General features: G+C 41.5%; 2 protein-coding genes across 3 annotated transcripts; one reads left to right on the forward strand and one right to left on the reverse strand.

Annotated features, from left to right (window-relative positions):
• The first annotated feature begins 12,590 nt into the window (after positions 1–12,590).
• Positions 12,591–19,189, forward strand: SYNGR2 (synaptogyrin 2). The gene is made up of 4 exons (XM_026667300.2): positions 12,591–12,718; positions 14,273–14,510; positions 17,790–17,929; positions 18,405–19,189. The coding sequence occupies exons 1-4, from the start codon at positions 12,614–12,616 to the stop codon at positions 18,600–18,602; spliced, it is 681 nt and encodes a 226-aa protein (XP_026523085.1). The 5' UTR covers positions 12,591–12,613; the 3' UTR covers positions 18,603–19,189.
• A 1,231-nt stretch (positions 19,190–20,420) lies between these two features.
• TK1 (thymidine kinase 1) lies at positions 20,421–25,493 on the reverse strand. Of its 2 annotated transcripts, XM_087955930.1 has the most exons (7): positions 25,159–25,493; positions 24,979–25,010; positions 24,139–24,252; positions 22,854–22,947; positions 21,908–21,997; positions 21,706–21,825; positions 20,421–21,592 (listed from the first exon to the last, which is right to left on the reverse strand). In XM_087955930.1, exons 1-7 carry the CDS (start codon positions 25,222–25,224, stop codon positions 21,407–21,409), a joined length of 702 nt encoding a protein of 233 aa, XP_087812056.1. In that variant the 5' UTR covers positions 25,225–25,493; the 3' UTR covers positions 20,421–21,406. The 2 variants fall into 2 exon arrangements, with proteins under 2 accessions (XP_087812056.1, XP_087812057.1); XM_087955931.1 differs by lacking the exon at positions 24,979–25,010 and having other exon boundaries at positions 25,159–25,282.
• Between the last annotated feature and the right edge of the window lie 1,519 nt (positions 25,494–27,012).

Genomic DNA, 27,012 nt, shown 5'->3' on the forward strand with positions numbered 1-27,012 from the left:
TCCCCTTCTTCTTCTTCTTAAAACAGCCAAAGATATTTCCAAGCTTAAAACAATTCCCAAAGTCCCAAAGTCATCAAACAATCCAAACAAGGCACAAAGTTCTTCCCTTCTTCCTGGGTAATATCAGTTGCAAAGGAGAAAAAAAAGCCAATCTGTATTTTAAATTCTTATTACAGTAACTTCCAATCTCCAAAATCTTCCAGGCATCTCCTTCAACAAAATTCTAATATAAATTTTCCTTTTGTCCTCTCCCTTCCCATTTATAACAAGAAGCTTTAAATTTTTACCTTTTGTAAAATAGTAGGATTTTCAGTATTCATTTGTTAATTCCATGTGGAAGGAGAGTAAACTTTCACTTTAAACACTTTCACTCGCCGCTTGCAAATCTCTTCTAGAAACAAAGTATCTTTCAAAAAAAAACCAAATCTTAGATTTCAGGGTATTAAATGTATCTTCTAGTCCCAGTTCAGCCAAAAAAAAATTTCGCTTCAAAACTTTCTCCTTCTTCCTCCAGCACGATCTTGTCCGGCTGCTGGCTTCTTTGTGGCGGCCATTGCTGACCGCCGCTGGACCGACTTGAGAAAAGGAGGTTATGCCGGGTGGGGAAGGGGTCTGCGAACACCCCAACCCCCTGTCCGGATCCTCCCTGTCTTCAGTTGCCTCTACGGGCAACCTTATCCTCCAGACCCGTCTGGGTCGGAGGAACCAAGAACGGCTAACGTGGCGGGGATCGCAGAGATCGCGAAACCCGCCGCCTCCGAAGCCTGGCGAAACCCAGCTTCAGCCAATATTTATATCATTATCTCAGCTAGATTTTGCCCCTTTTCTTCCTCTATGTTTTGGAATCTGAGATAAAATTCTGATCTGTCTATCTCCCATCTCAGCATACCACTTTTATCTTGTTCAAGCACAGTTAATCTGGTATCAATGTCTCCAATCTTCTTACCTCTTTGTTTATCTTCTTCTTCAATTTTTAGTAGTCTCTCATCATACTTCATCATCATTTGTTGGATGTTCTTGACTTTTTCATCGGTTTTCCCTGTTCTTTGTTCAATATTCTCTGTTCTTTGTTCGATGTTCTCTATTTTCTTTTCAATGTTCTCTGATCTTGTTTGAATGTTTTGAATTCCTTGCATAATCATCTGCAGGGTCACTTTTTCTTTTTCTTTTTCTTGTTCTTTTTCTTGTTCTTTCTCTTGCCTTAACATTGTCTGTATTAAACGTTGTCCTCCAGATGGTGGAGAGGAGGAAGTAGAAGTTGAAGAGCCAGTAGCTGTTAATTTCCTACTCATTTCAAACAATTCAAAATCTTCAGGTTCTTCTAGACCTTAATCCGATTGTAAAGTAACCAATTGCGATTCCAAATAAAAATAGTGGGAAAAAAGAAACCAAATAATAATAATAATAAAAAAAGAAAAAAGAATTTCTTCAGGTTCTTGTATACCTTAATCCAAACGATTAATTAGATAACAATTAAAATTCAAAAATGAAAAAACCATAAACATACACAAAGGAGAAAAAGTTGTAAAATCCTAAAAAAGACGGAAAAGTGAAGAATAAAAAGCTTTAAAAAACGGAAAAAATTCTTCAGGTTCTTCAACACCTTAATCCAATTAAGAGATCTCAAATATAAAAGACTGCATAAGAGAAAAAGAAAAAAAAGCCAGGAAGATAAAAAGAAAGAAAAAACCAGTATTGGAGGTAGATGGAAAAACAAAAATACCAGAAAAATCAAAAAGAGAAAAAGAAAAAAAAAAGGCTGCTCTCTTAAAAAGAAAAGGAAGGGAATCATTAATACTAAAACTTTTCTTTTGAAATAAAAAACAAACGTAAAAAATTAACTTCCAAGGACAAGCATAAAGAAAAAAAAAGCAAATACAAGTTCCAAAGAACTAAAAGTCCAAATAGCTATTTCAAAAAGTAAACTGTTGAGGAGGGGTAGCACAGCTTAGAAAAAATCAAGAAAACACACTGCACTTTGTTTAGTTATCCAAGGCTCTTGTTATAACACTCTTCTCCAGAAACTTATCACCTTTTCTTTTTCTATAACCTTCAGCACCAGACTCCAGCTGTTGATAGAAACCCAGAAGAGCACCTGCAATAATACTGTCCCATGCTCTACCCTCTATCTTATCGAATAGCAATGTCCTTGGAAAAAAGTCTCAGTTCTTTCTTTCTCAGCTTTGTCTGGTCACAAGAGAAATAGAATATTTCCAAGCCTCTAGTTGGCAGTGTTAAAAAGTTTTTTGCTTTCACTTTCCCCCTCCTTTTCCAAGCAAAATGCAATAAGAATTTATAAAAAGAAAGAAAAAGATATTTTAAAAAAAGAAATAACTAAATGGGAGTCTCTAGCCTAAAATAGTTACAAAATCAAAAAGGAGAAAAAAAATAGATGAAAAAGAAAAAACCTGTCCAGTTTCAAAATATAAGATCATGTATAGAAAATCCAGCAATGAGAAAAAAAACATTAGACATTCCTGTTTAAAATCGCCGCTTAATCACTTCTGTCAAAACTTTTACAGATTCTTTCTTTTCCTTAGGGTGTCCTTTCAGATCTTAGAATAAAGAAAAAGTTCTCACCAAACCGGCACAGTCTCTCTTTCTGTTCTCTTCCGTTTCAGAGCTGTCCCAACTTCAGCAGCTTTAATGGCTGCCTCTTTGCTGCTGGCAAGAAGAGCTTCTCCTGGATCTATCAGTGACTTTGCGGTGTCCCTGGGATCGACAGGATGTGCTCTTCACTTTCACCATCTCTTCGGGATGGTTTAGTTCCAATAGGATCATCCAGGAGCAAAGATATCAGCTGCGATCTCAGACCTCCAAGATCGCATGCCGTATCGTCGCGACGCCAGCTCCGCCCCTGCTAGAATTTTTTGTATTTATTGGCAGGTGAGCGAAAAGTAGAGGGGTAATAATTAACTGTGATTGTAATGTAAGGATAAAATACATTGTTTTGTATGCTAGACTGATGTATTCTAATTCATATTTGAAAATCTTTTTAAAAAATAGGAAGCGTCTTTCTTATAAAACAACACGTATAATTCTAATATGGTGTTAAACATTTAATCACATATAGGTTATGTTTGCATAATACACTTGCCCATAGTTAGCTTTACTCAATTAAGCCATTTTTTTGGTGCATGTTCTTTTTTAATTTACTGACTAAATGCTTCAATATCAGTCGGGAAAGACCACACAAGAAGATCTTATTCAACTGATTTATTGCTAAACAGACTATGCTCAGGAAACTTTTGAACTAATGGTTAGCACTTGCTTACAGTTAGATAAAAATTAATGGAATTCAAGGTTGGACTTGGTCACTTGTGGCTATAGAATAATAGAATTGGAAGGGACCTTGGCGGTCTTCTAGTCCAACCCTGTGCTCAAGCAAGAGACGCGGTCTTCTAGTCCAACCCTGTGCTCAAGCAAGAGACCCTATACCTGTGATGATGAATCTATGGCACGCATGCCACAAGTGGCACGCAGAGCCATTTGTGCTGGCACGCGAGCTGCAGGCAAACTTACCTCACTGCGCATGTGCATGCCTCACAGCTGATTTTTCGGTTGGTTTGAGGCCTTTTTTGGCCTCCCAGAGGCTTGGAAAAAGCCTCTGCAAGGCCTTTCAGACCGAATTATAGGTCTGTTTCATCACTTTCTGTGATACCGGAAGTGATGAAATGGGCCTATAATTCATCCTGAGAAGCCTTGCAGAGACTTTTTCCAAGCCTCTGGGAGGCCGAAAAAGGCCTCAACCAGCCAAAAAAATCAGCTGTGAGGTGCAGTGCAGGTAAGGGGGTGGGGGTGGGGATTGCGTGCGCATGCGCAGGGGCGTGAGAATGGGGGCACGCATTGCATTCTGGGTGCTGGCATGCGAGTACATGTGCGCTGGTGCACACACAATTTTTGGTACAGGAGCCCAAAAACATTAGCCACCATTGCCCTATACCATTCCAAACTGTCTGATCCCTTCTTTAAAACCTCCACTAATGGAGCATCCACAACTTCTGGAAGCAAGCCATTTCACTGATTAATTGTTCTGTCAGGAAATTGCTTCTTATTTCTACGTTGGATCTCTTCATAAATTTCCATCCATTGCTTCTTCCTGCCTTAAGATAATACATTGACTTCCTCTTCTTTGTGGCAGCCCCTTAGATATTGGAACACTGCTATCATGTCACTGTAGTCTCCAGCCCCTTCAGTAGACTAAACATACACAGTTCCTGCAACCATTCTTCATATGTTTTAGCCTTCAGTCCCCTAATCATCTTTGTTGCTCTTTGCACTTTTTCTAGAGTCTCAACATTTTTTTTTTGCATTGTGGTGACCGAAATTGGATGTAGTATTCCAAGTATGGTCTTATAAAGCAGTACTAACACTTCATGTGATCTTGATTCTATCTCTGTTAATGCAGTTTAGGACACATTGGCTTTTTTGATGGTCATAGCACAGTGCTGGCTTGTATTTAAATGATTCTCCACCAGTTACTGTGTCACAGTTACTGCTGTTGAACCAGGTACCACCTATTCTAGGCCTGTGCATTTGGGTTTCCTTGCCTAAATGTAGAACCTTACTTTTCTCCCCATTGAATTTCATGTTGTTAGATAAGGTCCAATATTCAAGTCTATCATGATCCTTCTAAACTTTGAGTCTAGTGAGCAAAGGCAGCTTCAGGCGGGCATCAACTATAACCTTCCAGTTTGGGAAAGGTTTTCTGGATGAAATTTAAAAAAAGCGACTGGAAATAATTTGTCAGCTGCACAAATAGATAAGACTGGGCAATGTTTGAGGAGAAGGCAGTTATAACTCAGCCTTTTACTTCCTGATGACCAAAGAACACTCTCTCATGACATTATGACATCAACCAAAGGAAGTGAGAAATGTTCCCCTCCCTCCTTCTTTAAAAATGTCAATCCCTGCCCTAGTATAAAATAGTCAGAGCTGGTGAGTGAAGTGCTATTCTAGTTTCTACCAAACTGAAATCAGCATGCTGCAAAGCAAAACATTGGCCTCTAGTCATCTTTTTCCAATAATGGCTTAGATTCCTATTCACATAAAATAAAAATAGCAGATGTTATAACTATTTTTTCTGTGTTTTTTAAATGTTTTCAAATGTGCCTACATGATAATAAAAAAAAACTAAATTAAACCATAGATTGATAATAGGATCTTGGAAGACTAGAAAATAAGGAAGTTAGGGTAATTTGCCTTTTGGTCACACCAGTTAATGGAAATCATTTTGTGAATGGACCAGCTTTCATGGCAACCTCTTTTTTTTTTGTTTCTTTTAATCCACATGACATGATCTTAAAATGTAAAAAGTGCTCTTTGAACAAATAGGTTGGGAATTCCTGTTATAGCTTCTATGGTAGTAGGCAAGCTGTTGCTTTGCAGATGGCTGTTGAATTACAACAGCCTTCATGATTGACTTTGCTGGTTTGAGCAACATCAGTAGGACAATAAGTTGTCTGATAGTATCTACAGGGCTAACAATTTTTAAATTTAAACCATTAATCAAGCTGGTGTGTAAGGCAAGGGAGACCTCTAGAGGCTGGCTATGTACAAAGATTATTAAAAACAATGAACAGCAAACTTTTCTTGTAGTAAAGCTCTAATATTATGGGTCTAGCATCTCTCAAATATATTATTCTAATATGGCTATTGGACATATATTGAGAATTATGGTAGTTGTAATCAATGCAGCCATTACTCACAGCATGCATGAATTATACTATTCTATTATTATTATTATTATTTTATTATTATTATTTAGAATAAACAGCTTCACTTCAGGCTCCATTGCACAAAAATAGATGATAGTCTTTCTCTTGGCAGATCATCCTAGCAGAGCCACTTAACCGTTAGTTGAACATTCTTCTTGTACTATATATCCTCTTGCTATTAAGGGCTGCTGCTTTCTACTTCATTCTCTAAGAGTTCCATGGCAGGCCCAACCTTTGGTATTTAACTTAAGTATTTAATTAGGAAAAAGGTCAGACTGAGGCTGTAAGTGGCTGTGTCCAAATTTGGACCAAAAGTGTGTTTCCTCCCAATGTTTTGGTCCCTCCCATCCCTGGGAACCAAAAATCCCTAATTGCTGGAGCTAGCGATTCTTACTAAACCAGGAATATTAGGATTTGGGAAAGATTGGAGTCTGACTTTAGTAAGAAAAGCTAATGCTCTCAAACTGTAGTAAATCAGAAATGTAATATACATCACTTTCATATGTTGTTATATTGTGTGTAACATGATGCATTCATTTCACAAGAAATGATCGTTTAGGTAAAGACAGACAATTCATTTCAGAAGAAATTATCTAGGTAAAGAGGGACATTATTTTATGTCCCCGGAAGCAAACTAATGTTCAGAAATAGCTCAAGCATATGCTTCCTGGATTTATTGGGATATAAAAGAAGAGTGATAGCACAATCAGTCTTTCAAGATTCTGTTATTGTAGTCTATCTCAATAAGGTATAGTTTTAGTCCTCCTGTGGAGTTGATTTTCCAGTCTGGTCTACCAAGTTGCTGATATTCCAATTGTTTCTGCCAAACCTGTAAGTTCTGGGAGGATTGGCATGCATCAAGTCTATCAAAAACCGGGACATGTCATTTTAGGGGACTCGGGAGGCATTCCTCCTCAGTTACCATTCCTCCCCTGTGCATTATTCCCTCATCTCACTTACTCATTTTCATTGCTTCTGATATCTAAAATGAAAGGACTGCTTTCACAAATTTTGTTGGTAGCTGTTCTTGAAGGACTTTGTAATGATATATCTTCCTGACTTATTGGTCTATGTCTTCGTTATCAGTGTTTCTCATAGTTAAGGCAAAGTATCATAAACAATTCTAACTAAATATAGAATTCTAGTTTCCTTGATTGTTGGCCTGTCAGAATATAAACTAGGCAAAAGTGCCCTTTATTTACGGATATGCACATCAATCCTTTGGACCTGTTAGACAAAAGATCCTTATCTGGCCATCCAGCCAAGATTAGAAGCAATAACATAGATCATAAATCATAATAATATTACAGTCTTGTCTCGCCCTGCATTCTATTTCTAAAGTGAGAACTTGATATCTATGAGAAGGCCACCCCACTTTGCCTTCCCAGTGACTGGATGGTTGAATGTTTAAGATCATTACTAACAAATATAGATAAGACATAACCTATCTTACGTGAAGTTGGTTATCCCTTTTAAAGCTGTTTGATGATGGCTTTTGCCACATTTTATGTTAGTAGATTTCATTGTCTAACTATGCACTTTGTGTGAAGAAATATTTGGTTGTGGGGTTTTGTTGGGGGGAGGAGAGAATCTCCCATAATCCTTTTTAATCATATGAATCCAGTTCCAGAACTATTAAAGCAGCGTCTACCTGCTGTCTTCACATCCCATACAATTTTATGTTCTCATTGTTTGCCACTTTTCTAAACTGAAGGACTGAAAGGTTGCATCATTTTCAATTAGGCAAGTTGCTTCAGCTTCTTGATAATGTCCCTTTCTAAAACTTCAGTATATAGGCAATAATATTTATCAGGTTTGGGCATTGGAGCAGCCCAATGTCAAATCTTAGCTTAATGATTATGTTTTGGGAATCTTTTTTAAATCTCTTTCTTAAGTTTTCTAAGTTTCAGTATCAGGAATATTGTAGAAGATTATTAGAGTATATGTTTTATGTGAGAAAGTGACGGAAACCTATGAGTCATTTACAAAGATGCAGGCCTAATTTGCCACAGTTGTTAGACTTCCCCTGTATGCATTTTTTTTCTCACCCCTGTCTAGAGGCTAGGCCAGTGTTTCTCAATCCTGGCCATTTTAAGATGTGTGGAATCCTGGAATTCTGGCTGGGGATTTCTGGGAGTGGTCATCAACACTTCTTAAAAGGGGAAAGGTTGACAAATACTGCACTAAATATCCAGCTTCTGCACTGGCTCAGCAACTTGGCAAACAGGATGTTCCAGGACCACATAATGTTTAAAGTACTGTAGTAGTTTAAATATAGTATTCAAATGGCAGATATCTATCAATTTCTGCCATTGCTTTGTTGTATGTCCACCTGCCATAAATACTAAATAAAAAAGGAACATAAAGTTGATATGGATTATGGATCCAGCCCCATTCTCTTGTCTTTCATCATACCAAGCATTCATTCATTCATACTCTCTCTCTCTCCCTCCCTCCCTCTCTCTCTCTCATACAGGCATACATACACACACACACACACACACACACACGAATCAGGGAGATCATTCTCACTTCCAAAGGAATCCTGAAGTTCAGATAAAGATTTTCATGCCTTTAAAATAGCAACATTTCCCACCACCACAGATTCTACTTTGCAACCAGATAAGAAAATGCTCTTTTATAGTAATTAACATGTCAAGCTACACAGTACTTTAGATGGAGTTCCAAAGCAGTGCTTTGAAGAGTGTGGGATTATATGGCAGTCACAAAAAGAAGCCATCATAAATGCATACCAGCTACCAAGCTTCTGAATTTTGATCATAGGACCACGGGGATCAATAGTGGTATGCATTTTTTTTTACTACCGATTCTATGGGCGTTGCTTGGTGGGTATGGCTTGGCGGGTGTGACGGGGAAGGATACTGCAAAATCTCCATTCCCACCCCACTAACCTGCTTTCCAGCTCCGTTCTCCTGTGCAGGGCAACAAATGAAGACCCAGCCCATCAGCTGGGACTTGGGAGGCAGCGAATAGATGGGGGCGAGGCCAACCAGAGGTGGTATTTACCAGTTCTCCAAACTATTTAATTTCCGCTACCGGTTCTCCAGAACCTGTCAGAACTGGCTGAATACCACCTCTGACGGGGACGCTGCAAGGGTCATAAGGGTGAACAATGGTCATAAGTCACATTTTTTTAATGCCTTAAGAGTCAATATATGAATGGTTGTAAATCGAGGACTACCTGTACCATAATGTTATGTTGGGATATATTGGCTTTTTTACCAGTACACATAGTATTGCCATCATTCATGCACAGGGCTGTGTCATGAGCTAAGGAAGATGACTGGTGTTGTCAAGGCATAGTTCTACCTTGTAAGCTGCAACTGGTGAGGGAGTCTGGTTTTTGTTGTTGTTGTTAAATTATATAACTGTAATTTCTCTAATACCAGTTGCTTTTTTCACTTCAGTTTTGAGCATCTCTAAAATTTATTTTTTCCATGCCTTATCCTTAAACTCTTTCATTTCACTATCCATTCAGCGAGGGAAGTAAAAAAAAAAAAAAAGAATACGGGAACTACTGGCATCAGTGTGACAATTTCTCTTTTGCCTCTCCCAGCATTGTCTTTGCGGTTTACATTTCTCAGACACAGGAGAATACAGACTCAAGAGGCAACACGTACTGTGAACAATCCTGTAATTTTGCAGAAGGATGTTGGATGAGATGCATTAATATCCACTATGGAATTGATGATACCTATGATGGGAAGATGTTTTGTTTTGACATGTATTTAATACTGTGTAATGGTTTAATGATTCATTTTTTTCCTTGTTAATGTGAATTTTGTGTGCCTAAGAAAAGTGATATTTAGTGACGAAAAGTAGAGTTCTGATGGAATTCCCCTAAACTTGGTGTAAAAGATCCCTGAGAAAAAGGAACGTAGGGGAAGCTGAGAGGAGAGCTACAGGATGATCAAGCAAGAAAATGTATTTTCTTCTGAGGAGAGCAGAACCCACAAAATAGAATATCTCTAATAGGCTCCCGATTAATGAGCGGCTATGCCCCTGTGGCAGAGCTGAGGCTGAAACTATGAAGCATGTCCTTTTATATTGCCCTATGTATAACGCAGGCAGATCTAAGTTACTGTCTCTCCTTGAAACAGGCCCTTCTAGACCCAATGTTAGTAATTTGTTCTTATATTGTCTAGGGCAGGGGTCTCCAACCTTGGCAACTTTAAGACTTGTGGACTTCAACTCCCAGAGTTCCTCAGCCAGCTTTGCTGGCTGAGGAACTCTGGGAGTTGAAGTCCACAAGTCTTAAAGTTGCCAAGGTTGGAGACCCCTGGTCTAGGGGATGGCTCCTCATACATCACTTCTCAGGTTTCTACATTTTTTTTAAAGAGCTGTAACCATCAGAGGAGAACGCTGTAATTCCCCTTAGTCAAGTTCTTGGTGACCAATTGTTCATGATTAATTTTCCCATGTTCTTCTTTTGTTGTACTTGTGTTTTGGTCTGTGACTGCAAATAAAGTATTATTATTATTATTATTAAAATACAATATCTGGACTAGGGAAGGTAGAAAATGATCCACATACAAACATGAGGATGGGAGACTATTGACCAGAGCACAAACTAACTCTTTGATCCACTACATCATATTTATGATACACATAACACAAACTCCCGATAGGTGTTTTATTTAATGAATCACATGTATTAGATTTCTACACTCCTGCATAATCATAATGGATCTAAAACACTGAATGAGTTGCAATAGTTTGAACTCTAAACTGATTCCAACAAGACTCAGGACTTCCCCTGGTATTGAGTTGGTGGGAATAGAAAACAACACCTAAATTTGTGTTCTTCATTGCTGATCTTTATTTTGCCTCTGAAGCTTGTGTTTCAAGTCACTGTAGGCCTGATTTCCGTCTAAGGTTAACAGAGAACCAAAGGCTAACAGCTTTGATGAGAACCAAAGGCTAACAGCTTTGATGAGAACCAAAGGCTAACAGCTTTGATGAGAACCAAAGGCTAACAGCTTTGATGAGAACCAAAGGCTAACAGCTTTGATGAGAACCAAAGGCTAACAGCTTTGATGAGAACCAAAGGCTAACAGCTTTGATGAGAACCAAAGGCTAACAACTTTTAGATACCTTAAGGTGGCCTTCAGCAGTATCATTGGTAAAGAGAACATTGTTTCAATACTAGAATAGCTAAGGGTGACTCATGAAAAGGAGCCATGATGAAAGCTACATCATAGGAACACGGCAGAAAAAATATGCCAAGGCATGTTTGTGAGGGTTGGATGCCATAAACTATAGGAAGGTCATAAACTACAGGAAGGCCATAAACTATACAAGTGGATCAAAACCATTTGGGTGGAGCTTGGAAATATCAGTGTATTTCATATTAGATAACACTAGAAATTGAGATAAATGTATCTCGTGAGATTAAAGGTGTTATAATTGCTCAGGATTAAACTACTTGCTACATGCTCAGTATTTTCCCTTTGTTGCATTTAATATTAAAGAAAATGTCTTCAATAAGAATTGATTCATTTTCTTTTTTCATAAAGGGAGCCGATGTCCTAAGCCCTTGATCTGAATTATGTCATTCAGACCCTGATAGGTTTTGCTGAAAATTCTGCATCTCTGAACACAGTACACTCTTCAGAGAAAGAGGAACTATTCTTAGCCTGTATCCTGATCGCTGTTCAACTATAGAACATAATTTATTCAATATGAGTGCTACTCAACTCCAACTGCCTCTAAGCAGTTCACAACAGAATAATATAAAAACAATATACAAAAAATGACCAGAGCAGCACAAAAGTTAACTACAAAGTAATTATGTGAGGGCAATCTAAACAACAAAGCCAACATAAAATGTCACAATCCTACTTTAACGATAGGATTTTCAAGGCCTTCCAAAAAGTCTTCAGGGTGGGAGCAGCAGGGATCTGGGGTGGACCTACAGGATGGACAGAAATCCTGAGGCAAATGGTCCTTCAAATAGGAGCCCTATGCCAAATAGGGATTTATAGGTAATAGTTACTATCTTAAATTGCATCTAGAAACCTGCTGGTTTACTGTGTATCTTGCAGAGCAGGGGTACCATGTGGGCATTACATTAAATTCACTTAATTTTTTTTAAAAAATCTTAATGTTATGACAATGGATATTTTGCTTTCTCTGATAGTCGAATCATCGCTCCTATAGCGATTATACTTTCCTAGATGCCATTTAGAAATTTGTCCGAATTCAGGAGACTGAATGAGAAGCTATTTTTTCCCCTTGTTATTAAGCTATTGTCTCCCCCCCACCAGAGTTATGTGGCTTCATCACCTTTCCTTTAATTTTTTTTTAATTTTTTAAAATAAATTTTATTTTTATCATAACAAAAAACAAACACAAAACCTTTCTTTTCCACAGTGTGTCAGTTGAATACATATTTCTTCATGCACAAAATATTATATTTAACTTGTATATATTTATAATCATTTTTATTAATGTTATATCACATATGTCGCTTATTCTATTATCCTTAGCTTTACAATCATTAACTTTCAATAATGTATTTCAAGTTCATTTTCTTACTCCATCTAGCTCAGGCTTCATCACCTTTCCAAAAAGGGCCAAACCTGAATCACACTACCGAGAAAGCATTCCAATAGGTAAAGCCTCATCACACACACGCGCGCTTCCCTCCTTAGTAAGGGAGAGGAGAAAGCGAGTCGCTTTTGAGGCGAGCAGGAACAGAAGCCTCGATTCCGCTTTCTCTTAACCAGCACGCGGTCCCTCGCGCTTCCGCGGTCCCGGGCAGGGTCTCCTCCCCAGGGGGCGGAGCTCGTGAACGCTCAAACACAAGTTTGGGGCGAGGCGGCCATAGGGAGTTTCTGGGCTGGGACAGTCGCGGAAAGCAGCGTCAGAGAGTTATGGAGAGCGGCGGAGGCGCCTACGGAGCCGCGAAAGCGGGAGGCACGTTTGACCTGTGGCATTTCTTGCAGCAGCCACAGGTCATTGCACGCATTTTCAGTGCGGTGAGTGGCTGAAGTTGGTCCCGAGCCCCGGAGAAGCTTGAAGCCACCAGCGGGCTCGAGGTTACCGGAGACCGATTCGCTTCTTCTCTTTTCCGCCCCTCTCGCGGGCTCTCACCTGCCCTCGCTTAGGGTGTGGACGAGGGCGTGTGACGTGGCCGGAGTGCCGGTAGCTTAGGTGTTCCGGCAGCACCGAAGTGGAACCACTAGAGGAGTGTCTGCTTACTTATTGCGTACCTAGGCTGGGACCACTACCTCCTAGAAGTAGCCGGAGCAGTGCAGAGTCACGATGCAACGCTGTTAGAGCGGAGGGTCCCACAGCGGAGGGATTAACTGCTTTAACCCAGGTCGGGTGCTCTCCCTCCGGTGTTTCGCTTCCCCAAAATCCCGGCGGCGTTGAGCCGCTTGGGAAAGTAACGGCCGATTCAGGCCGGGCTGGGATCAACTCTCGCCCTTGGCGTTGCAAACTCGAGGCGGGTGTTTTGACGCTCGCCGGGCAGGTCCTTGAGGAGGGGACGGTGGGTCGGTGCCTTGGTTCGGTTCGGCCAGAGAAAACCCCTCCGTTTGTAGCGAGGGTTGTTTGTGCGGCAGCCTAGTCATGGGGAGGTCAGCTGATGGGCCACGGGCGGCGCGAGGGGGCTGGCCTGGCTTCCTTGCAATGGAACGAGAATAGGAGCAGCAAACGAGCACGGTCATGGCTCTGCTCTCCCTCGGCTTTGAAGCACCCAGCCCTGCCTTGCAACGAGCGCGGCAATGCCACTGCTACTGGAGACTTAGGGAAATACAGTCCAGGCACCGTAGTAGACAGACAAAGTCGAGCTCCACCCGTCCCTCTGGTTTTCTTAGCCAAAACACGGAAGTAGCTGCCAGCTCTCTTGTTGACTTTCAACTTTCTTTTAAGGGGGTAGCCTGAAATCCTGGGAAATTTGTATTTTTTAAAGTAATATATTCCGTGGCTTTCAAAAAAAAAAAAACTTTTAGAAGCTTTTGTCCTTGTCTCCAAACATTGTAAAAATTGCCAAAGCAAGTCAGGCAGGCACACAAAAAGGCTGCTGTGCTGATTTGGGTTTGAGAAGCACCTGCTTGAGGGCTGTGCTTGATTACCTGTGAGGAGCATTCAGTCTGTAAGAGCCTATTTCCGGTCCATTAGCAGGAACCTGCAAACCTTTTAAGGTAGAGTTTCTTGTGTTTGTGGAGGGAAAAGGGAGGACATTTCTGTGAACAGTGAATGGGGAATTCCTCTTGGGCAGGGCTATTGCCTGAACACCAGAGCTAGCTGATTATGAAGGTTTATTGTTGGGCCATCATACTTTGTTTTGTTTTGTTACTTTTATCAAAGTTTTGTTTTATGATGTTAACCGACCTAGTCTTTGGGGATTGGGCAGCATGCCAATAAAGTGTGCATATATTGGCTTCTTGCCCTAGAATAGTGCCAGGCATGAGTATTTGAGTTCAAAACTTGACAGGATCTGTAATTTGATAAATGGTTATTATGGGATTTCCCTGGGAAGTGTTAGCATTGACCTTTTCCCCTTCTTTTTTTTATTATTTTTGCAGATATTTGCACTCATTGTTTTCTCCTGCATCATTGGGGAAGGTTACACCAACCCGCCGTCAGCTAGTAATCTTTACTGCATCTTTAATCATAGCGAGGATGCCTGTCGTTATGGTATCGGCATTGGTGTGGTTGCCTTCCTGGCTTGTATATTTTTCTTTATGGTCGACATCTACTTCCCCCAGATTAGCAGCGCCACTGATCGCAAGTACCTCGTTATGGCCGACTTAGCCTTCTCAGGTATGTTTCTGGGAGATGTGAACTCAAACAGGGCTCTGGGGAGAACAGCTGAGTTCTGTCCATGTTCTTTTTTTCTCTTCCAGAGTTGGGATAGCATTTTCCCTGTTGGCTCCTACTCCCCTGTGCATGAATGTAATTGTTCAGATCTTTTGGAATGATGCCCTCTAAAGGTTTGCTTTGTGAAGGGGCATAGTGGCTTTAAGGGAGGGGGACCTCATTCTGGTGCTTCTTCATGAGGACAATTGCTGATAAGAAACCATAGAATTGGAGTCTGTTCTCTGGTTTAAGCTTGGGTCTTGCTCTAATCGTCCCCCCCCCCCCCCACAACCCCCCCCCCCCCCCCCCCCCCCCCTTCGCTGGTCCAGCCCCCCGCCCCCCCCCACTTTAACCAAAAGATTGGAGTCTGTTCTCGATGAAAGCCTTTCGCCCAAAAGCTTGGGCCGCCTGATGTCACCGGTGATTTTGCAAAAGAAAGCCACTGACTCGGGTTGGGGATCCCTGCTCTAAATAAAGTACTATTTCTTCACTTACTGACTGCAACTGGGACCTGCAATTCCATCACTAAGCAAAGTCATGTGATTGCAATCCTGAAGCACATAACCCAGTTAAATGCAATGTCACTTGACTAATTTGCAATTTCCTGCGGGCTTCCCCATTGATTTTGTATGTCAGAAGTTGACCGTGAGGGTTGCAAATGGTAGTCATGTGATTGATGTGCACTGCAACCATCATAAATGTGGGTTACCAAGCACCTGGATCGTGATCATGTGGATGCTACAATGGCTGTAACATGAACAAGTGGCCAGAAATTTCCTTTAGTCCCATAGTAGCTTCAGTCATTGAACAAGCAGTCCTTCAAAATTTATTGGACTACAATTCTTCAGTCTTTGCCATCATTACCAATGATCAAGAACACTGGGATATTGTTCAAAATGTTTGAAGGGTATTGTGTTGCCTAATGCCTATTACAAAGTTAGAATGAAGCCTGCCCATGCTCTAGACCAGGGGTGGGCAAACTACGGCCCGCGGGCCACATCCGGCCCGTTGGTCTGTCCAATGCGGCCCGCCCCTGAAAAAAAATCGCTGCCATTGGTCTGTCCAATCCGCCCACCCTGAAAAAAATTGTTGGGCGTGGCGTATTGCCCTGTGCCGCGTGGCCCCCAAAGCTGCAAAACAGTGCGGAGCGATCTAGGGTAGGAAAGAAAAGAAATTTGCAAAGGCCTCAGCTGGGAGTTCGAAATCACCTTCGAGTGTGACCTCTCCGAAGGTGAGTCCCCGCTGATCCCCCTTTTTTTTCCGGGGCTTCCAGGCTTAAACTTTGCAAAGGCAAAGCTTGCAAGCTGGAGCGTCTTCCCGCCGAGGAGCGGGAAGGGTTCCACCCGGCGGGCAGGGCGGGCTGCTTGGAGCCACCTAAAGCTAGGCCGCTGCTGGTGGAGCCTTGCCCTGCCTTGGTGCCCGGTTTCCCGGCTCGGCGGTCCTGCTTGGGCAGCACTTTAAAAGCCTGCTCCCAGCACCCGAGCAACTTCCCAGCAACTTTCGGCTTCGTTTTAACTCGCGGGCGCTCGTGCCTGGCCCTGAGCCGCGCAGCAGAGGGGAAGCCCGGCGGGCAGGCGGGCTGCTTGGAGGAGGCGACCCGGCGGCGCTCCGGGCTTCCCCTCCGCCGTGCGGCTTGGGGCGAGGCGCGAGCACCCGCGAGTTAAAACGAAGCCGGAAGTTGCTGGGAAGTTGCTCGTTTTCCGGGCTTCCAGGGCTTTGCAAAGGCAAAGTTTGCAGGCTGGAACGTCTTCCCACCGAGGAGCGGGAAGGGTTCCGCCCGGCGGGCGGGCGGGCTGCTTGGAGCGGACTGCCGTGCGGCTCGGGGCGAGTCACGAGCGCCCGCGAGTTAAAAGGAAGCCGAAAGTTGCTGGGAAGTTGCTCGGATTTCCGGGGCTTCCAGGCTTAAACTTTGCTCGGGCGGCACTTTAAAAGCCTGCTTCCAGCACCCGAGCAACTTCCCAGCAACTTCCGGCTTCCTTTTAACTTGCGGCGCTCGCGCCTGGCCCCAAGCAGCGGCGAGAAGGGAAGCCCGGCGGGCGGGCGGGCAGGCTGCTTGGAGGAGGCTCCGGGCTTCTCCTCCGCCAGGCGCGAGCGCCCGCGAGTTAAAGGAAGCCGAAAGTTGCTGGGAAGTTGCTCGGGTTTCCGGGGTTTCCAGGGCTTTGCAAAGGCAAAGTTTGCAGGCTGGAGCGTCTTCCCGCCGAGGAGCGGGAAGGGTTCCGCCGGCGGGCGGGCTGCTTAAACTTTGCTCGGGCGGCACTTTAAAAGCCTGCTCCCAGCACCCGAGCAACTTCCCAGCAACTTTCGGCTTCCTTTTAACTCGCGGGCGCGCGCCTGGCCCGAGCCGCGTGGCAGAGGGGAAGCCCGGCGGGCGGGCGGGCTGCTTGGAGGAGGCGACCGGCGGCGGTGCTCCGGCAGCAGCAACAGGCAGTTTTGCCCGGGCTCCGCTCAGGTGTCCGGCTGGGGCTGTCAGGAGTTGCTATCGCTGGCGCAGCTCCGCGCGGTTCCAGTCCCGCGTTGCCTTGGGAAGGAAAAAGCAAAACCAGGAGCCGCTGAGCCTGAGCCTCTGGTGCTGCTGCTCCCGTTGCAAAGCACCGCCACGGCTCTTCCTTTTTGCCTTTCCCTTCCCAAGGCAACGCGGGACTGGAGCCGCGCGGAGCCGCGCCGGTGGTAGCAACTCCTGACTCAGGGGGCCTCCGAGGGGAGGGGAAGGAGGAGAAGAGGGGGGGGAGGGGGGGGCGATTCCCAAAAAATCTTGTGCTGACCTGGCCCGTCTGTCAAATTTTAAAAGTCAATGCGGCCCCCGAGCCAAAAAGTTTCCCCACCCCTGCTCTAGACCATTTGTCTAAAGTGGCCAATGCTGATTTGAATCACCCCCCCCAAAAGAATAGCAATAGCACTTAGACTTATATACCGCTTCATAGTGTTTTATACCCCTCTAAGCTGTTTACAGTGCCAATATATTGTCCCCAACAATCTGGGTCCTCATTTTACTGACCTCGGAAGGATGGAAGGCTGAGTCAACCTTGAACCAGTGAGATTCAAACTTGCTGAACTGCTGGCAATCAGCAGTCAGCAGAAATAGCCTGCAGTACTGCATTCTAACCACTGTGCCACCACCGCTCTCTTCCAGAATGTCAAGATTAATGTACCATACTGTACATTACTTTTCATAACTATAGCTAAAATGTTACTGTCATACTATCATGTAATCTATAAGGATGTGTTCTCTTGTCTTCTGTCTAGCTGTTTGGACCTTTTTGTGGTTTATTGGATTCTGTGTGCTGACAAACCAGTGGTCATCAGTGCAGCCTGGAGAGGTATTAATTGGGGCTGATTCTGCCCGTGCATCAATTGCCTTCAGTTTCTTCTCCATTTTTTCATGGGTGAGTAAAGAATTTCTTCCTGTCTCAAGAAAGACCAGTGATGAACATTGTCAGCCTAGGGAGATTTAAGCCTTATTTTGCCTGGTTGGCAAACAGGATATGAAACCGTGATTCTTTTGCTATTTCATTAAAGGGACCTCAGCCCAAAATCAGGATGATTCAAATCTTATTGTCATTAACCCAGCCTTCTAATTGCCTGAGGATCATGGAATTGATTCTTTTATATAGAAAGGCTGTAAAAACACTAATGGAAGGAATCCCAGGGAAATGCATCCAGGCGCCTTTTACAATAGAACTGACTCAAGAAGTAACTTTTTCAGTTTGATTCCTTAAGATGCAGTGTGATTAAATTAATTAAGGTGATGGCATATTCATGGAACACTGTGCTGAGTGTTGCAGAAGATATTTGTTCTCTGGCAAGCAAATCTTTTGTGGGCGGATTCCTACTGTTGCATTTAACTGTTCCTCTCCATAGGGACTCCTGATTGCCTTCGCCCTTCAGCGTTACCGTATGGGTGTCCAAGATTTTGACCAAAGTTACATCGACCCAGCTCCAGGTCCAACACCCCCATACTCCAGTTACCCCAATGCCAGTCATGAGAGCTACCAGCAGCCACCCTTCACTACCACTGGAGAGAACTCTGAGGGCTACCAGCCTCCACCTGTGTATTGATTGCTACTCACTGTTCAAAGCAGCTGGCAGGGAATAGTACATTAGTGCTATGTATTCATTTCTCGGGGTGGGGACTATGTCTACTGTGAAATTGTGAGGATGTTACAACCAAGATTGTAGGTTGTGCCTGTATATGTAATGGGTTCTGGGATAGTCTATTGTTTTCAACTATTTTCAAAACTTGCTTCTTGAAAAAAACAAACCCCTCTTTGTGGGTACAGGAAGCTTGTAGTGTGACTTGCAAGGCGTATTAATTGCTGAAATGGTATTGACTACTTGGTCTTACTACTGCTGCAGCTAACCTAAGCTGCTTGCTGGAAATTAAGCTAGAGGCATTTTGCAACTGAGGAAGACTACTTCTACTGGATATGCCCCAGTGGGATCCTTACTACTGCTATATGCCTAGTGCTGTTACATCTGTGCCTTGGTGTGCTTGTTCATCTTGACCATTCCAGACCTCCAATGGGTCTGGTGTTCCTATGGCTGTGGTGCTACCCTTCCAGACTGAGAAATGCCTGTGCAGTGCTTTCTATCATTTCAGTTGCTGATACCAAAACCAATTAAAAGCATTTCTAGATAAAGCTTTAGACGCATTGCATTAGTGATTCAATTGAATTTATCATATCATGCCTTTTCTTTGGTTTAAAAGTGGGAAGAACTTGGTTCCATGAAGAATTGTGAGACCTGTTTTAAATACTTTATAGAGACCTACCAGTTTTCAATAATGTACCAAAGGCAAAACTCACTCTTACAAATTTTATTCTCCTTACCTTTCCTGAATCACTAACAAATAGGAATGTGTGTGAAGGGGAAAGTACACTGCTTTGAAGCCATCACACTTTGCATCTAGAAGAGCTCAAAAACAATAGCTGCAATACTGTCTTTTGATCAAACTCAAATCAGGATTTTTTGGGTGAATAGGCCTTAAACCACAGCCAATGCCAAAGCATAGCATATCCCATTACCTCACTGACCCTCATCTTCCCACGCAGTCCCTGCCCCAAAAGCACAGCAGAGCCTATCCCCAATCTTCAGAGTGCCTTCCTTTCCTCCCTGCTGTGACTGCCAGCCTCTGCATTTGGTGCCACTCTTGCCCTATCTCAAACCTCCACTACTGGAACAAAAGAGACCCCCCATTTTAATCTGTATGCAGACCAAAACATTCAAAATTGATGTATTTCAGTTCAGGAAGAGATCAGCTAAAATGACTGTTCTGCACACAATGTTTTATACATCTCCATTAACAAGTCTTTCAAGAGAATGGCTTTTTTGTATCCATAGCCTGTGGCTGTTAACACTGCTGTTTTCTAATTGCAAGTTTTGGGAAACTCCAGGCAAATGTTGCAATCTTGGGGCTTTGAAGTGTTGTAAATCTTTTGCCATAGTAGAAGTCAAATTATATGCATCTCTTAGAACATGTTGTGGATTTTGATGTGTCCTATAATTTTAGGGGAGTGGACAAATACTTTATTTTACAGAAAGATTAATGACTAGGCAAGGGTGTATTGTCTAGCTAGCATATGGACAGCAGTGGAACTTTTAAAAAGCATGAATCCTTTTAGACTAGCCTTTATTGCCTGCTTTTTGTCTGAAAAAAAAAGTTATATAGCTTTTGTGTGAAGATCATCTATACTGTTTAGGAATAACTAGGGTAAGATTATTGGCAGTAATTATTTTTAAGTGTCCCAGAGAAAACAATCTTAGCATTTTCAGCTGTAATTTCCCTTCAAAGAATGTCATACATATAGCCATTTCCTGATTAATGATTTAAGAGCTTTACTTATAACAGGCATTATATTGTCCTAATATCAACAGGCATTAACCAGTAATAAAGTTCTTGTCACTGAAGTTAAATATTCTTAAGATGAACTGGTAGTAATAAGTCCTACACATTAAACTTTTAAAGATTAATTTTATTCAATGCATCATTGATTAAAACCAACCCTAGTTTCCACTAGAGGTTCCTTCTTCTGCTCCTAAGACAACAGAAACAAGACACGGGGTGTTTTCAGTGTAAAAAGATTATATTTACTCAAAAAGAGGAAATGCAGATACTTATCGCTGCAATAAAATCAGAATGTTAGACAGTATGCTAGAAAATATAAAGCAGGAATATAATACTTAAAACAACCACTGACACATTAGTAGCCAGTTTAATAAATTAAACAAGCAAAAGTAGAATATATTTAAGTCAATGTAAGATGTCAAGTGTCTATCTAGGAAGGTTAAAAGAAAAGCCCTTTATTATGTTAATTATAAAGGCTGGAAAAGGGGCCTTTTTTTTTTGTAAGTCCAGGTCTTTATTTACAAGCAGATACACACACCACCAAATAAAAATACATTTTGTTCAGTTAACCTATTCAGTCTTTAAAGCCCAACAGCCTGTAAATTAATTGCCTATTGAATATAGTAAGAATTCCCCTTCCCCCAAACCCCAATTTGATGGATTTAGAAAAATAATGTTCCAGTTTCATAGTGCAACTTGCTGTTAGTACATTTACTTTAGCCATTATGGCAGTTAAAACTCTGAATTAAACCGTTTGGGGAAATTTTGTGCAAGAGGAAATGCCACTAATGATATTACAAAATCTTCCCTCTAGAGACTAAGAAACCAGTGCAGTTCTCAATATAGAACATCCTTATTCATAGCATGTTATAATGTTCTCAAGCCTTGTTGCTGCTTATAAAAACAACTCTTTCTGTTGTGTGGGAGGGACATTAGTTTAACAATACAAAGCTAGAAGGAAGGACAAGAAAATGTTTCTTTAAATCCACCTGGGAATCAGACCTCTTGCTTCCATTGTTCAATTAGATGGATTCCATTGCATGATCTGATGGGTAGCCAAGACTTTGCTGGAGGCACTAATATCCAGGGGCTTATTCCCACATAGTAGGTTCTCTTTGTTTTCAGATACCAACTGTTGTCGATTCTTGAAATAACAGACCCGGCAGACTGAATGATATTTATCTGCCCCTCCTATTACTTCCACCTAAGAGGATGAAATTTAAAAATAAAAGGTTTTGTTGTTATCAACCTACAACAGGCAATATCTCTCACAGTCAACAGCTTTAAAGAAAGGGAGAGTTTTTATTAGAGTCTTACCTCTTTCTCTGTTCCCAACCTTTTTGTGTAAGAGGCCTCATGATAACACTCCATACAAACAGCGTTAAGTTTCACGACACTCTCTGCGAAGGGGACTAGTTGTAAGATGTTCCCAAAAGCCTGAAATGAAACCATGAAATATTTTGTAGAACTGGGAGATAAACTATCCAGAAATTTTAATGAAGAATGTAAAGGTATTTACCTTCCTCTGAAATGTTCCATCAAGGGCTGCCACAATGACAGTCTTCCCTGCATTGGCCATTGTCTCACAAAACTCAACTATATCTGGAAACTAATTGGAAAAATTAAAAAGTTAATCATTCCCTCATTCCAACCTTTAGAAACTTTGTAAAGCAATGTCTAAGATGCTGTTTTGTTGTGAATAAAATTAATGATCTCCAAAGAACATAAGATCTATTTAATTCACCATTCTGTACCCACTGGTGCATTAGATGCCTCTAGGAAGCTCACAGGCAGGAGTACAACATAGCCTCCCACTGATCTTTTTTGGTAATTAACTTCTGAATATATGCTTTCTCTAATAATAAAAGAAATTGTATATGGAATATAGTCTTTTAAATAAGCATTTCCTTTTATTTGTTGCAATTCTATAATTCAGCTTAATTTCTAGGTTTTACAATTCAAATGAATAAATTTGCACACTTCCTATGTAAAGAGAGCAAAATTATATTCTTCTGAATGTTGTGTGTGTGTGTGTGTGTCCCCTTCTTTAACCCCATGATGCTCTTTTTCAGATGAACTGATCAAAATTCTACTTGTATTCCCAAATCTGGTTGCATTTTCGATTTCTTTCAGATTACGCCATTAGAAGCATTTACATGGTATTCATAGCACAATTTTATCCATTTGCCAAGAACCAAGTCCTACTCAGTTTACTGAGGTTTGCTTTCCAGGCTAACCATGCACAGGATTGTATTTTAACCATTCATGTTTACAATCAAGTCAAGTGAATATAAAGATCTATCATATCATCACTGTTGCCTCACATCTCAGAGGTAATATCAATGAACAAAATGGGTCTTACCCTACATAAGTGTGTATAGAATTATGTTCCAAAGTGTATTAAGCACAGAAACAATTATCAGTACTTGGCAGTTCATTTAAACGTTCAGGTAATATAAACTTACAAACTGGCCTTCATCAATGCCAATCACAGTGGAATTCAGAGCCTCCTGCTGGACATCTTTGAGGCAACAAGCTGACATGGCCTCCATGGTGCTTCTGTGTAGAAAGAATATCAAGAATTGGAAGGGACCTTGGAGGTCTTCTAGTCCAACCCCTGCTCAAGCTGGAGACCTGACACTATTTCAGATAAATGGCTGTCCAATCTCTTAAAAACCTCCAGGAATGGAGCATCCAAATTTCTGGAGGCAAGCCATTCCACTGATTGTTCTCACTGTCAGGAAATTTCTCTTTAATTCTAGGTTGCATCTCTCCCTCATAAGTTTCTGCTGATAAGGTAAGTAAGTATCTGCAGCAGGTTAAAATTTATTTAAGGGTAACTATTCCCAAACACCAAAACCTGCAGATCCTCTTAAAGACAGATAGCAACCCTCTGAATCCTAAAGACCATCTGATAGCAACAATTTTAATGAAGAGATTCAAATAAAAGATATAGAAAAATGTTTTTACCTTTTTGCAATTGTCTATATGGAAAATAGATGACATTTTGTGAAAAAATAAAATTTGAAGTTCTGAAAGGCTCAAGCAAGATAATAAATTAGGGGATCACAATTTTAGCTTATTTAACTTTCAAAAGAACTAAAGTTATATAAAGAGGTGTATTCGGTTACAATCATAAGATTGAATCATAAGGATTTGGGGTGATTTTTCTCAGAAGAATGATTTTGTGATGAAAACTGCACAGTTAAGGGCTCTAGATTGCGCTAGCATTTAACTAACAAAACCTTTTATATTATTCTTGCAATTTTGTTTCCTCCCTCCAAAGTGACAGGACCCATTTCTAATTTGTATTTTTTAAGAAACATTGAGCTGTGTGTAAGTGTAATATATAGATATAGTAAAATAGTTACAAATACTGGGAATGTTACTATATAAGGAAATGAACTTGCCTTATTTTTGTGAAACAATGCCTTTTCATATATTAGTAATTTTATGTGCTTGTCTGTCATAATCTGTAAATTCTTTTTCTAATTCTCTAAAAGCTCATGTTGAGACTTATATGAAGCTTCACTGTACAATATTTAAGGCCAAAAAAGTATGTCAGATATATTGTATGCTGAGGCAATACCACTAACTGCAGTTTCTTGAAGATGATAAAACAAAATCCACAAGCAATCAATATTACAGGACACATATGAACTGTTTTCCTGAACCAAAAAGTGTATCTCTGCTAAGTGTTTTCTCCAAGTGATAAGCTATTGATTTACTTTGCTCATAGTATATTTTCACCTGTCATGTGTGGAGACCCCACTGAGGCAATAGCGTGTGTCTTTCGCATACTTGATTAGTAGACATTTATACTGTGCGATTTGAAATCGACGGACTCGGCGCATCAGTTCAGTGCTAAAAAAAGAATTAAGATTCTGTTGTGACAAATGCAGAAAAAAACCGAAGTACTCAAAAAGTAAAATCTTTTTTATTCTATCATGGATCAAAACTTCTTGCACTACCCAAAAATCTCAATTTTAATAATTTGGCCACATAACTTCAAAGGAATTGAGCATCTAAGCCCTTGGTTAATATACTCCCTCAAGATACCAAACCTATACCATTTCCAATTTAGATACTGTATTATCAGAAACAGGAAAAACTGGTAGTTACTTTTTGCCCCCTGCTTATTCCAGCCTCCTCCAGCATGGTATTAAAATTATATTAAAGCTTAAAACTTCTAAAATTCTTAGTCAAAGTTTCAAAGAATAAAACAGTGCTACTCTTCTATATGTTGTAATACATGTGTAATCTATTCTTTATTTTTATTTATTTATATCCGGCTTTTATTATTTTTACAAATAACTCAATTTTCCCCACAACAAGAACCCTGTGAGGTGGATTGGACCGAGAGAGACTGACTGGCTCAAAGTCACCCGGTTGGCTTTCATGGCTAAAATGATCCCAGCCATACTTTTAATTCCTGGTCTACTGAGTTAAGGAGAAGCATGGGCCTAGCTGAATATAACCAGGCCTGCAGACTGTCTTGCTCCTCTGCAGGTTCCCCTTTATTTCACTTCAAGCTCCCACCTTCTTTTCTAGTCATCTCAGCCAGTGCTAACTATCTTAATGCCCTCATACCTTTTTCCAGAGAACATGGGTCCAAAGATGACCTGTCAGAAGAGGGGGAGGGGGGGAAATGAATAGTTAGCAGTTTTCCCACTTTCCAGGTGGAACTTCTTCTCTTCCCCCTAATTTTAAAACTTCCCATCTTAAAATCTCTAATGCCATCTTTTCAAAGTGGATCGTCCTGCCGTGTACCTGTATCTGGCCGCGGGCCTTCTGCGGGGATCCTGGTTGCACTCTCGGCATCATCATGTAACTCATGGTACCGGCCGGGTCCCGCCGGCTGCTCTGCTCCAAGAAAGGCGCCTTTTTTTTCCCCAGGCGCGAGCGCGATTTAGAGTAGCTGACCAATCGGGACGGTTCCCACCAGTCAGCAAATCATGAGGAAGAAGAAGAAGAACAAAGAACTTTTCGGCCAATCATGAACAAGGCGGGACATATCTTTCTTCTTTAAAAGTGCTTATGGACATTCCTGCTAGAGGATTTATAAGGAACTTCCAACTTGCTCTAAGGAAGCAAGCCAAAGGGGGAAGGGAAGAAGGATATCTCGGAATTTGCTTATCGCTGTTAATGTTCTGCTTGCTTTCTAGCTTGAGCGCCGCCTTCTTTTGTTGCAAAATCTCTCCTTTTAAAGGAATCTTTTCTTTCGGCAAAGCAAACTCATTCAACCTCCCCAGCCTGTTGTCTAATTGATAACCTGAGATTTTCAACTGCTTTTGTCACAAAATTTGGAGAGCATTAATTTGAGGAAGAGTTGTCGGTATGGGACATGATGCTTGCTTTTTTAGGAACTGAGGATGTACAAACTCATTCAGAGAAGTTTCCATTCAGGAAATTCAATGTCACAGAACTAAACTGGAAAGAATTAACTGGCAGAAACGTATTGCTTGGGCTGAAATAATAAAAGCAATAGTTCATGTGAATTATCTCAATCATAAGTACCAAACATAAGGTTATGTATACTGAGTGCATTAAATCTCTCATGAGAGAAATGAATGGAAAAGTAGAACCAGATCTGCACTTTCTGCTTGGCCCATCGCCACTAGAGGCTGCTTCAGCACTCCCTGCATGCCAGAATGTGATGCTGTCCACCTCTCCCACACCCACTTCAAACGCACCCTCTGCTCATGTTTTCCAGCTTTGAGTCAAAGCTGCTATTCTTTCAGCCTGAGCCATCATAAGCCCTTCTGGGTGGGTGGGGGACTCAGGTGCTCTGTTGTGTTCACAGTAGCATCCCCAGCTCCAAGAGACTGCAGGGCCTATTTACTCCCCTCCTTTCCCACATCTGGTCACCATCTTGGACAGTCATTTTGTGCTGGGTTCTTGTATTCCGATGTTCTCTTTCCTCAGCAGTTGCTGTTTCTTGATAATTCTGTGGTTGAGTCAATGAACCATCTTCAATTTCCGTTTAACTTCAGTGCTTCCTCTTTAGCTGAGGAAAGGTTTGTTTTTAGCTACATGATTTTTCACTTAGCAATTTGTTTATTTTTGACTCACCATAATAAGTAAACCTACCAATTGCTATTCACAAACTTACATTCACGCTTTACTTGTAGATAGTGCAAGATTGTTTTGCTAACTATTTTTAAGGGATAAGAGTCAGAGTGACTTCCAACTTCTTGCCAGCTTCCCCATTATGGGAAGCTTGCAGAGAGCATCAGAAACCAACCAGTCTCCCTCCTTCCCTCTGTCCCTTGCTCTCTCCTCCACCTTCCCTCCTTCTTTGCCTGCTTTCCTTTCTCCCTTCCTTATCTTCTTCTTTGCTTCCCTCCCTTGCTGTCATTCTGTCATAATCTTCCCTCCCACCCTCTCTTCTCTCTCTCTCCCTCCCTCCCATTCTTCCACTCTTTCTTTCCTCTCTACTTACCTCACTGTTCCTTTCTTCCTCCTCCTTCTCTCCCGATACCTCCCTTCCTTCTTTTTTCCCTCTTTCCCACCCTTCTTTCCCTACTTCCTTTCTTTCCTTCTTCCTCTTCGTCTTTTTCCCTTTCTCCCTCCCTCACACTTCTTTCCTTGCTATCATTATGTCATTATCTTCCTCCCTCCCTC

This window comes from Notechis scutatus, chromosome 2, assembly GCF_049901735.1.
Source record: "Notechis scutatus isolate UNSWTSFEM ecotype Mainland chromosome 2, rNotScu1.2, whole genome shotgun sequence".
NCBI lineage: Eukaryota > Metazoa > Chordata > Lepidosauria > Squamata > Elapidae > Notechis > Notechis scutatus.

What these genes read in the sequence shown, in the direction of transcription:
- SYNGR2 (XM_026667300.2), top strand. Translation starts at nt 12,614, where the DNA reads ATGGAGAGCGGCGGAGGCGCCTACGGAGCCGCGAAAGCGGGAGGCACG. An exon ending in GGCCGACTTAGCCTTCTCAG is followed by an intron (nt 14,511 to 17,789) that starts GTATGTTTCTGG and finishes TCTTCTGTCTAG; the next exon opens with CTGTTTGGACCTTTTTGTGG. An exon ending in TCTTCTCCATTTTTTCATGG is followed by an intron (nt 17,930 to 18,404) that starts GTGAGTAAAGAA and finishes TCCTCTCCATAG; the next exon opens with GGACTCCTGATTGCCTTCGC.
- TK1 (XM_087955930.1), bottom strand. Translation starts at nt 25,224, where the DNA reads ATGAGTTACATGATGATGCCGAGAGTGCAACCAGGATCCCCGCAGAAG. An exon ending in ATGGAACATTTCAGAGGAAG is followed by an intron (nt 21,826 to 21,907) that starts GTAAATACCTTT and finishes GTTTCATTTCAG; the next exon opens with GCTTTTGGGAACATCTTACA. An exon ending in GGTTGGGAACAGAGAAAGAG is followed by an intron (nt 21,593 to 21,705) that starts GTAAGACTCTAA and finishes TCATCCTCTTAG; the next exon opens with GTGGAAGTAATAGGAGGGGC.